Consider the following 12,748-nt stretch of genomic DNA (forward strand, 5'->3'; position numbering starts at 1 on the left):
GATGAGTTCTGTGTGGTGACATGCGTGTAGCAACTTTTTGTGTCGAGTTGCATGTGACAGGTTAGCGTAGCAAGTTGTGTGCAGCAAGTTTTGCGCATGGCGAGTTTTATGTGTGATGCGTTTTGAGTATGTGCAAGTTTTGTGTGAGGCAACTTTTGCATGTGTTGCAACTTTTGTGCATGTGGCAATTTTTCCGCGTGTGCAAGTTTTGCGTGTGGCGAGTTTTCCTTGAGGTGAGTTTTGCACGTGTGGCGAGTTTTGCGTGAGCCTAGTTTTGCATGTGGCAAGTTTTGCACGTGGCGAATTTTGAGCGGCGACTTTTGTGTTTCGACTTTTATGTGGCGAGGCTGGTGTATGTGTGGTGAAATGTGTGCCGAGGGTGATATGTGTTCAAGCACGTGGTAGTGTGTGGCGCATTTTGTGTGTGTGTGTTCATATCCCCCTGTGTGGTGAGTATCCCATGTCGGGGCCCCACCTTAGCAACTGTACGGTATAGACTCTTGGCGCCATCGCTCTCATTCTTTAAGTCCCCCTTGTTCACATCTGGCAGCTGTCAATTTGCCTCCAACACTTTTCCTTTCACTTTTTCCCCCATTATGTAGATAGGGGCAAAATTGTTTGGTGAATTGGAACACGCGGGGTTAAAATTTCACCTCACAACATAGCCTATGACACTCTCGGGGTCCAGACGTGTGACTGTGCAAAATTTTGTGGCTGTAGCTGCGACAGTGCAGATGCCAATCCCGGACATACACACATACATACACACACACATTCAGCTTTATATATTAGATAAAAGGGACCAAGGCAGCAATGAGCACAATATGGAGACTCCCAACGGACCGGACTACGCAATTTACGTACAGAACTAACAAGTATAAAAACACTCTTTCAGAGGTATGCAGGGGCACATATGAGGATACAAAGGGGTTGCAGGAATCTCATTCTTATGATCTTAAAAAGGTGATGGGCAAGGCTCATAAGCCAAAGAACTGAAGACTGGATCCCTTTAACCTACATTTTCCCAAATGGCACAGGGTTTTATATCAAAACATCAAGTAGTTGCTGTTTTGTTGAGGTAGGGGCAGAGGTGAGAATATCAAAAACGTTACTCCTGTACGCCAGACCAATCCGTTAAAAAAAAAAAAAGTGGGCAGAGCTTGACAGGCTGAAAGCATTTGTCCACAATAGCAGCAAGCGATCCAGTCTCATTCAGTGCTTTGAAAAAAGTATTCATACCCCATGATCTTTTCCCTGTTTTCCCTGTGGCAGTTCTAGCAGAACTGAGATGTTGAGCTGTGTAAAACACAGTCCAAACCACAGCACAATATATAAGGAGAGAAAGCTGCTAACCAGTGGTCTGGGGATGTGGTTGGACTAGGATGCACGAGGCAGCTTGTCCTGTAGTGCGGCAGATAAAACACTGATTGTATTGGAACAGAAAAAACACAGCTTAGGAGGTGACATCACTAATCCTGCCCTTATCCACTACAATATGGTGCTCTCAGACTATACAGAAAAGACCTGGTAACAATCACATTAAGCCATCAGAACTGTAATTTACTCAGGTGTGGATATGAACCTGACCTTCCGGCGAATCCTATTGGTCTTATATTTGGCTAAACAAAGCTCAAAATGCTTTAAGTATCAGAGACTGTAAGGCTTTGGGCAGACACAGTTATGGTCAAGCTTCCACATGTAATGGCATACACCAGAAACATAAGTTCTATCACTAGATCTAATGTGCCATGAATAAGTCAAGGTTTTGTGCAGCGTGCTGTGCCATCCCCTGTGCTATTTTTTGACTGTGCTTGTCATCACTCATCAGAAATGTGACCGGTCTTAGGAGGTTACAAATACTTCCCCATTTACAAGAACAGAAGTTTGGTAGTAAGGTTATAAGTATTCATTAATAACCAGACTTGTTAAACCCCAATCTATTGTACTTGCCATTGCCTTGGAGAGAGAGGTCTGTTTTTAAAACTGGCAAAATGACATCAATTGTGGAACTAGTGATCAAATAATTCATAATGTTAGCAAAGTATGCAGGCTCTTGTATCAAGTCAGAATACATGTATCTCCTTCCCTGCCAACATGTATGCATGATGCCTACACATAAGGATTGTGGAATTCATATTCCTCAGCAATAACTGGGTATTTACATTTAATGGGGAACCTGTATGGGTCCAATCTATGAATGAAAGTTAAACAAAAAATATTTATAACAGGTAACAATAATAAGTGGGTGCCAAGAGCCACTGCTGCATGTCATCCAAATAGAGCGCACTCTTATAGGGGCAGGACTAACAGTACTTTTGGTGAACAAAATGTTTCTCATCCCCCAATAAAAGGGTCTGTCCAAGTCATGTAAAAAATCTAGCAAACGTTTAACATTCTGTGACCTAACAGCGAGTAATATATTCATTCCATTATATTTCACATGCCGACCACTTCTCTCTATTGGGACTGTTGACAGGAGTAAAAGTAAAAAACCCTTAAAAATCAATTCAATCCACTACTGCACATACCACCTACTGCTTTATTCCATCCTGGACTCGAGAAAATTATACGGGCGCAGTCAGGCGGCCATATAACACGGACGATGATTGCATTGTAGTGCGACTGGCCGGCGGCTTCCCTGACCCAAGCAAGTGTGACAGCTGCATAGAAAGAAATACATGATGTGCCACTCGGACCAGGAGAGCCGCGGGCCAGTCCAAGCATTGCGATGTAATACGGCCGTCTGACTGCGCCCCAAGAGCCTGTTCTAAGTCAGAAGTCTAACACCATTCTCTTATCCAACAAGTTAGTTTTTAAAGGCTCCCATAAACAGTCAGCCATACCCGCCAATCGTGTTGGGAGCAGACGACCATTTAATGTGTATGGGATTGTCCTGATTTTTGCTGAAAGATTAGGGGAAAGAAGAATTAGGCACTGGAATTCAAACACTGGATGTATTTGTGTTAGACAAGCCACAGTCAAAGAAGTCTCATTATGGCATACTCCCCTCCATAGAGATGATACACGCTGGGCCAAGCAGGAGTATAGGGCGAGTTGGGAGAAATTGCTGTTGGGCAAACAAAATGTTGTCCACCAGACATTTAAAGCATTTAGGCACCTAAAGGGTTCAGTAGGCTAAAAAAGGGCGTAATAAGAGATGTATTTCACTTATTAAGTGCCCTCTACAGACATTATATAATAACTATACAACAACATGGGGGCTTCCTCATCACACAGATCTATGCATCTCTTCTGAAGGCATTACCTCCCATAAAAGAGCATTACACTAAGCAATCAATAAAAACTGAGGTACAAACTTTCTACTGATAGACTAGGCCCACAATGATATACTAATATAGCAAAGCTGTAGCCAATAAATGTTAGCCACCAAAAAGGTTACCATAAAGGTCACCATAAAGTGGACAACCCCCTTTCCAAAATTCTAGGCATTCATGTCCGTATAGGTTCATAATCAGACTTCACACAAATTTAAGGACTGTCTGGGCCATGTAAAAGTTAGGGAAGGGAGTCTAATATGCCAATACATAACATACGCACTGTTAGGATTCTGCTCCGTTTCATACTCCAATCGGTCATTTCATGATCTCTCATCAGATTTGTATGCTTGCCAATCACATGGTGATCGCTTTCCCTTCTGCCTCTTCAATGGTCGGATTTGATTGAAGTGGAACAGAAAGCGGTCGTGACGTGATCGCAAGCATCCAAATCTGATAAAAGATCATGTGACTGGAATGTGAAAATGTGTTGACATTAGATTTCTACCCTGTTTTATACATGGCTCAGACAACCCCTTCAATCAACAGTTATGCATTGGATCTCTTATCATTCACGGCACTAAGCAGAACAGTCAATGGGATGTCGTCGAAACAAAAAAAAAAATCCCAAAACCTTACTCTATATGTGATTAAACGCCAAGAGAAAAAATAAGAAAAAACAAAACAAATAGCAACATGTCGAGAGGATATACACAAGTTTACCTGCATATGTGGTGTAAGGAGGAGTTAATCGCTCGCCCCAGTTCTCACTTGTGTGTCCAGCTTCTGAATCTACAAGGTTAAAAGACACAGGAAAGAAGGAAACATGTAAAGAGTACAGCTTGATAACACAGGAAAGATCAGGACACCTGCTGTTCTAGCACCTCTTTGGAGGAAGCTTTCCTCTTTTGTGAATGATGGAAACAAGATACAAGAGCATCTTCCTTTATGCCATTACAGGGAAAAAAAAAGTTAATAGGACTTGTGTAAATCAAAAGGGAGGCCAATAGGACAGAGGGTGCTAATGTCAACATTTCTATATGGCCAAGCTAGGTCACACAGTCAGCAAAATAAATCTTGGTATAATACTAAGGGTGCTTTCACATTGGGATTTTCTGCATGCTCATGGGTCTCGTTGGGGGATTGCGTCTCAACCCCCCGCAAAATGGGATAAGGACGTATCCGCCGACAGAGCGAACATGTGCTCTGATGTGCATCATTTTTGGAAGTATACACAAACTGGAGGCTGACACCCAGACGCAGTCTACTACATCCGAGTGTCCACCTCAAGCAGGCGTATACACCCGAAAATTATGCACGACAGACATTTCATTTTTTTATAAAATAAGCAAGATTAGTTTATACATAACAGGCAGTGAGGCGTAACCATGAAAGTACATAAAGCACATCCTTACAAGCCCACAATAGCAGCTGTGTAGCCCTGAATGTTTCTAGATGTGCAGTTTGCTATTCTCCACACCTGCACATTACTAGAGATTACACACAACTGACATGGTCTAATTTTAGGAAAAGGCACAAAGGCCGCTACCACCTCACTGTCAGGCAATGACTACCAAACACAAATAAGTAACATCTGCTCCACAGTACGACACCAGGAGAATAAACTTACTATAACCTGCCCATTTACTGTGTCGCCCCATCCCCCCAGCGCAGCATCAAAACATTGTACCCCTCGCTTTATATAAAACAAAAAAAAAACTTGAGTAAACAATCGACTGTACACTGCGGAGATTTGACGGTTTCTGAGCAGTGAACAGCAGTGATGTATGCGTTATACATACTCCTGGCCACACTTGTATAGAGCAAGGCCGGGCCCCAATTAGAGTCGTGACCGTCCAGTGGTGGTGGCCTCGTTCCACACAAGTGTATGCAGCGAGGCTGCACCAACTGGACTGGTGCATGTATAACTCATACATACCCTCCAGTCCCAGCTCAGAAACCAGCGAATCCCCGCAGTGCACAGTGAGTGCTCTGGGGGGGGGGATTAATAAGTCTGTAGTCACACAATGTCTGCAGGCTTATCAATTTGGACCACACAACTGCTTTAAATAAAAATCCCTCAGCTTCTCGATTCATACGTACTGTATAAACTCGAGTATAAGCCGAGATTTTCAGCCCACTTTTTTGGGCTGAAAGTCCCCCCCCCTCGGCTTATACTCGAGTCATACCCAGGGATCGGCAGGGGAGGGGGAGCAGGGGCTGTCTAATACTCACCTGCTCCTGGCGCGGTCCCTGCACGTCCCTGGTTCCCCAGCTTCTTCCTGTACTGAGCGGTCACATGGTACCGCTCATTACAGAAATGAATATGTGTCTCCACCATGTGTCTCATTACTGTAATGAGCGGTAACGGTGACCGCTCAGTACAGGAAGAAGCTGCGGCCCCGGGGAAACAGGGACTGCACCGCGCCAGGAGCAGGTGAGTATAACGGCAAGGGGAGCGCTGCGCGATATTCACCTGCTCCTCGGTCCGGGCGCCGCTCCATCTTCAGCGTCTTCTGCAGTGACGCTGAGGTCAGAGGGCGCGAGGATGTGGTTAGTGCGCGCCCTCTGCCTGAACGTCAGTGAAGAAGACGCTGAAGATGGAGCGGCGCCGGAATGAAGTCAGGTGAATATTGAAAGTGCCGAGGGCCTGAGCGACGGAGAGGTGAGTATGATTTTTTTTTTTTTTTATCGCAGCAACAGCAAATGGGGCAAGTGTCTGTATGGAGCATCTTATGGGGCCATAACGTTTGTGCAGCACTATATGGGGCAAGTGTCTATAAGGGGCCATAATCAACGTTTGTGCAGCACTATATGGGGCAAATATCTTTATGGAGCATCTTATGGGGCCATAATCAACATTTATGCAGCATTATATTGGGCAAATGTGCCTGTGGAGCATCTTATGGGGCCATTATTAACCTTTATGCAGGATTATATTTTAATATGGAGCATCTTATGAGGCCATCATAAACTGTATGGGGCATTATATGGGGCTCCTGTTTCAATATGGATATTCAAAACCACTTTACATACTGATGTCTCAATTAAATTTACTTTTATTGGTATCTACTGTATTTTTACTTTTGACATTTACCGGTACCTGCTGCATTTCCCACCCTAGGCTTATACTCGAGTCATTAAGTTTTCCCAGATTTTTGTGGCAAAATTAGGGGGGGGTCGGCTTATACTCGGGTCGGCTTATACTCGAGTATATATGGTACTTTTCATTTTTGTGCTCCATTGCAGAGATTTTCAAATTTGCTGCTTTTTGGAGCTCACCATGGGAAATCTCTGCTGGCAGAGCAATTCTTCAGGGCCTTCTCTGAGGGCGTGAGATTTCCCATACGGAGTTCGAAAAGCAAGAAATGTGAGTATTTATGCAATGGAGCAACACAAAGCAAAAGAGGTTTTACAAAGGTGCATAGCTATATTTCTTTGAGCAAGTAACAAGTCCTCTTTAAAGGGTTATACACAGTGACAGATACTGTTGGCTAGTACTTGTAAAAACAAGCCCTTTTGCTATATATGGCTAAACTATTAATTTTAGGACAGTTCCCGAGATCTTCACACTTATTTACAGCTAGGTGTCAGTAAGGCTGATCGTCTCTCCCATGATCCTAGAAGCTTCAAAACAGTGTTTACAAGCTCAAAAAATAGCTTGTAAGGGCTGCATGTTCTGCTGTCTAGTGGTCTGTCTCAAAGACAACAAGCTGTAAACAGAAGTGTTGACCCCTCAATAACTGAAGGAGTGAGCACTCCATTGAGGCTATATTTATAAGCAGTCCAATGTGCATGTTTATTATACACACGTTGTGCAATAACTGTACACAGCACCTCACCACTGCAGCCATACCACCTTATCACTAGCGCCTCTCCCAAGTGCATTCCACCTCTCTGAAGAAGGTTAAGTTACTAACCGGAACTTAGTATGAATAATAAATGTGCATAATGGATTACTAATAAATCTCTCCTCAATTTAACTACAGAGTGCCTAGATTTTCTGATCTACTATAGGGGTACGCCTCATTAGTGCACCACCTTCTCAGAGTGCAATGATCTACATGCAATTGCAAATTTTTTCAGAAGGAAATAGTAAAAATTGCTTGTATATACAAGCGCTATCCCACAACACTCATTCATTAACATGGGACTAACCCTTTAAGGCTGAACACTCACATTACGTGGTCAACACTGTAAGGTAACCTGAGGACAGACTTGCCTAAAACCAAGACCATTTATTTCCAGCTATCCATATTACCTGTGTCAGATTCCCGCTCTTCTTCTCTAGGTGGACTAATTGTGAAGGGCAGTTTCCTTTTCATAGAGGACTTCTCTTTGATATCTTTTCCACCTTCAGTCCTGTCCAATTTTGGAGTCCGTGCATATGATGTAATCTTTTCCTTATTCTATGAAAAAAAAAAAAAAAAACACATACAAAATATAAAATAGTTTATCTAGTATAACAGCAAGTTGCAAAATCTGATAAGTAGTCACCATGTTACTAGCACAGGCATGAACTGTAGCAAAAGGGATCTTAAAAGTAATGGAAAAAGTAAAGAAAACTACACATCCAAATGTTACTGCATCTTGAGAAAAAAAAAAAAAAAAAAAAAACCAGCATGCCATATTATTCCATAGAAAACATCTGATGAGTTTTTGGCATGTAGCCGCCCTTAGGCTACTTTCACACTAGCGTCGTGCACTGCACGTTGCTATGCGTCGTTTTGCAGAAAAAACGCATCCTGCAAAAGTGCTTGCAGGATGCGTTTTTTCTCCATAGACTTATTAGCGACGCAGTGCGACGGTTGCGGCGTGTTGCGTCAGACCGTCGCCACCAAAAAACGTTGCTTGTAACGTTTTTTGGTGCGTTGTGCCCGTCTTTTCCGACCGCGCATGCGCGGCCGGAACTCCGCCCCGCCTCCCACAATGGGGCAGCGGATGCGTTGGAAAACTGCATCCGCTGCCCCCGTTGTGCGGCGCATTCACAGCTAGCGTCGGTGCGCCGCAATGTCGCATAGCGACGTGCAGTGCACGACGCTAGTGTGAAAGTAGCCTTAGTCATAGCGAATTAATGAGGGCAGCTGTTTTCTATGGAATATACACAATAAGACATGCTGCGTTTTTTGTTTTTTTTACTCAAGATGGAATAAAATTTGGATTTTTTTTTGTACAAGAAATTGGGATGTGTAGCTTTCTTTATCCACTAGTCGACTTGATGGTCTGCAACTTTAAACTGCACTCCTACATCCTGAGACCAGTTTCTTTCAAGATCAACAGGATTATAAATATGGTAATTGATGATTTTTTTCATGTTCTTAAAATTAAGGGGCCTGACAAAAACCTTTTACAGCAGACAACTGCCAGAAAAGGCTGTGACTTGCAATTTTCACCTAGCTCCATAGTGTTTAGGGCTGACGGCGATATGAGACATGGTGAGCGGTGGCATTCCACACACCACAAATATGACTCCAGTCTCTGGAGTGAGATTTGTGGAGAAGCGCACACCTCTTCATGAGCAATTAAAGACATGGGGCCAAGATTCATTAAAGGGGTACTCTGGGAAGATACATTTTTGTACTAATTTTTGTACTGAGTAACAGCCAGCCTGAGAAGAGGGGGGGCATTGCACGCTACTGGTTCACTACAGAGATACAGCCATTATCAGGAGACTGGCTGATAGTAACAGAATGGAGCTGCACACTGATATATCCCAGAAGGAAAGGGTGAGCAGTAAAGAGCAGCTGCTGTCACACCAGCCCCCTGATAGCCCATTCACTGAAGGGCTACTAGTAGGGAGCAGGACACCCCCCACCTCAGACTACAGACAGGAAGACATCAGGAGGCTGGTGTGACAGCAGCTGCTCTCCACTGTTCACCCCTCCTTTCTGGGACAGTACAGCAGTGTGAAGCTCCATGCCGTTACCATCAGCCAGTCTCCTGATAATAGCAAAGAACAGGGTGTGGCCACAGCCTCTCCTCAGACTGGCTGTTACTCACAGGAAGTGGGGTGGATGGAGGGAGAGAGGGTGGAGGCTGCACAGTAGTGTGTGACAATGTCCCAGACCGAAGGGAGAGAAGTGAGGAGCAGATCATGTCACACGTCATTATAAGTGTTCTAAAGATTATAAACATGAGATGCCCAATGCTCTTTTATTGTTTATGAGGGCAGGGACAATAAAATTATTTTTCTCTCCCCGGAGAACCCCTTTAAAACAGAAGTTCTTCATGCTGTTTTTAATGATGTGGAACATAATGCGAGCCTTTTGATTGTTCATGGGGAAAACAGTCGTTATACTCTTTTGTGACCTTCTCTGCCCAGGAGCTGTGGTATAATCAGACCTTATTCCTTCACGGTCAGCACAGCAATTGCACAGGACATAGGGGCACATTTATAAGATCTCAGAACAGGAACACTTTATTATTATTATTTTTTTTTTTTTTTTTTAAACATCCTATTGTGGACCTTATTTTTCTTACAAGATCAATTCAAATGTACTTTGTGGGACAACCCCTTCAAGAGAGTCTACAAAATGTTAATACATGGGCATGAAAAACCCATTAGAGCCTACTAGTGTTTAGGGTGAAAAGTGCTTTTCTAAAAAATGCCCAATGTAAACCAATCAATGTACTGTTAACCTAGTTCTGAACAAAAGGTGGGACCTACAGCAGTCAGGATTTATCATATAGCTCTATCGGTGGCCATAACCCCCAAAACACATACACATTCAGCAGAGCATTCAAGTGGCCCAATTGGGGAAAGACAAATAAGCAGCTACTAGCGCTTTATCTGAGATTCTTTAAATATCAGATCCCTCATCTACTGGGCAAGTCAGGAGCAGCTCATACACATTACATGGTTCCAAGATTAAGTAAGGTGTATAGGGCCTGATGTTTCTGATGGGCATTTGCAGCTTAGTGTCCTAGATATTGATCTGTGATCACTATATCATTTTAGTGTTGTACCACTTGTGTACTGTGCAATGCTTGCCGAGTACCTCCACCATAAAGCATCCAATATGAACCAGACCAAAAAACCTCACTGTGAAAATCGGAATAATATGGAGGAACAGGATAGTCCTATGTACTTTTATGGGTATGTGAAATATATCAATATGTATATGCACATATCCAAATTTATTTTTCTCAGTTCAGTGTTTTCATAAATTTCAATGGCTGGATCTATCAGATAATGGCTAAACGGAGGAGAGACTCGCTTATATCTTAAGGAGGAGCGGAAAACCAAACAAAAAGAATCAAATTGCAGTCATCAGCTTTCTTCAATGATTCAATGAGGGTGGATTTCTCAGACTATGTAAAGTACATTGTGGAATGGAAAACCTGGTCTGGGTAAGAGTGGTCTTCTCTGTAATTTGTGTTTAATTCCTGACCATGGAGCACAAGCTGCCCCTCACTGCAGTGCCAGGCACAGAGCCGCCATGTATTCAGTGGAGTATGAATAGCTCAGCAACCACAGACAAATGTCAGGTCTACACCAGCAGAAGATGAACTGCATCAAATATATGTAAAGCACCAAGGGAGACACTCCTGCTAAAGCGAATGTATGAAAAAGCACAGAACACCTCAGGAGCTTTTAATAGAGAATAATCCAGACAGATGACCGTAGAGATGGTTAATAGAAGGGTCCTTCATATGAGCCGCTCTCCACTACATCAAGGTAACCCTGACATAATACATGTGAAGTGGCTCTGCATGTTTCCGTAAAAATGAGCACTCACTGAAAGACACTTAAAGCCTAAGTAAAAGCCTTTCTTTCATTGTTCCGTTTAACACCTCCTCGCAATATGCATTTTCACTTTTAGCATGAAATATGAGCAAAACAGGCAAAATACATCAACCACCACCATTGAAGGGCACCTCTGGAGACACAGGAAAGAAACTGGAAGTTAGCCTTAAGGGGATGTGCGCAAGTCAAGTTTTTGCTTGCAGAAATTTCTGCAAGGTTTCTGCACCTCTTAGCAGGAAAAACGTGCGTTTTGCAGCTTTTTTGTATGCATTTTTTTGCATGCTTTTTATTACAGCAATGAATGCTTTTTTGAGCTAAATAATATATATATATATATATATATATATATATATATATATATATATATATATATATATATAGATCAAAAAAAGTGGACAGGTACAGAAAAAGAGTTGGATGAGTTTCACGCGTTTCTTAACACGATAGACCAAACTATCAAGTTTACTTTGGTTAAATCTAAAACTGAAATTCAGTTTTTAGATGTGTTGATTGAACAAAAAAATGGCCAACTTGACACAACCTTATTTGTAAAAAATACGGACAGAAATAATTTACTTTTATATGACAGCCATCACCCAAACTCTATAAAGAAATCAATTCCCTTGAGCCAGTTACTTCGGGTCAGGCGAATAGTTAGAGAGGAGGAAAAAGCCGACTCAACAATAGATTTATTGGTTAAAAAATTTCTGGATAGGGGTTACCCTCAAAGGCTATTGGAACAGACAAAAAACACTGTTATGAAAAATGACAGATTGCAGCTTATTAATAAAAATCCAAGTGTGAAAAAAATATCTAAAAGAGTTCCTTTTGTCTCTACATACACGGAGGAAAGTGACAAAATTGCTAATATTATCAAAAAGCATTGGACAATGTTGGGAAAATGTCTCCCTAATATCCATGAGTTTAAAATGCCTCCGTTATATTCATATAAAAGGAGCAGAAATATTAAAGATATACTCATTAGGTCGGATATTGGCCCTATGAGGAGGAGTACTCAAATGTCCCTAACTGGATCGGGCAGAAGTGGATGCTTCCCATGCTTAAATTGTATAAATTGTAACCATATGTTAAAAGGGTCTACATTTAAACACCCAGTGTTAGACAAAACCTACAAAATTAAGCATTTTTTGACTTGCAGTTCAGAGTTTGTCATCTATGTGTTGATATGTCCTTGCAATTTGTGGTATGTTGGGGAAACGACCTGTGAGTTCAAGGTCAGAATGAACCAACACAGATATACTATAAGGAAAAAGAGAACTGATCTCCCGGTCCCCAAACATTTCACCGAACAGAAACATACCGAAAAGGATTTACGATTTAAAATCATTGATACTGTCCCTTTACAGAGAAGAGGGGGTGACAGAGAATCAATTCTTAAAAAGAGAGAACTTATGTGGATTTACGAGCTCAATACTTTGAAACCTGGGGGTCTTAATGTTGATTTTAAGATGCACATGGTTATTTAAATCCAGTGTATGGTTATATAGTCCCTTGTTTATTACCAGTTTGTTTTTAATAGGCATTAATGCACTTTATCTGTTTTATCCTATAGGTGGATGACAGGCTAGCCGTGCCGGGTTACCGCTGTGGGGGACATTGTGAATATGGAGGACACATATATTATATTAAAGAATTTTTCTGCAAATTTATATATATATATATATTTTGTTGAACTGAGGTCAGGTTAATAAAGTGTGCTTAAATA

At 42.1% G+C, this 12,748-nt stretch overlaps 1 protein-coding gene across 4 annotated transcripts in view; it reads right to left on the reverse strand.

Moving 5' to 3' along the window:
• The window catches only part of ANKRD12 (ankyrin repeat domain 12), a 159,609-nt gene that overhangs the window by 54,829 nt on the left and 92,032 nt on the right, over nucleotides 1-12,748 (reverse strand). For all 4 annotated transcript variants that reach the window (XM_077270210.1, XM_077270211.1, XM_077270209.1 and 1 more), the window contains exons 3-4: nucleotides 7,537-7,684; nucleotides 3,999-4,067 (exon numbers count right to left, since the gene is read on the reverse strand). In XM_077270210.1, the coding sequence (XP_077126325.1) occupies nucleotides 3,999-4,067; nucleotides 7,537-7,684 (217 nt within the window). The remainder of the gene's footprint in view (nucleotides 1-3,998; nucleotides 4,068-7,536; nucleotides 7,685-12,748) is intronic.

The sequence above is a fragment of the Ranitomeya variabilis genome, chromosome 6 (assembly GCF_051348905.1).
Source record: "Ranitomeya variabilis isolate aRanVar5 chromosome 6, aRanVar5.hap1, whole genome shotgun sequence".
NCBI classification, from domain to species: Eukaryota; Metazoa; Chordata; class Amphibia; order Anura; family Dendrobatidae; genus Ranitomeya; species Ranitomeya variabilis.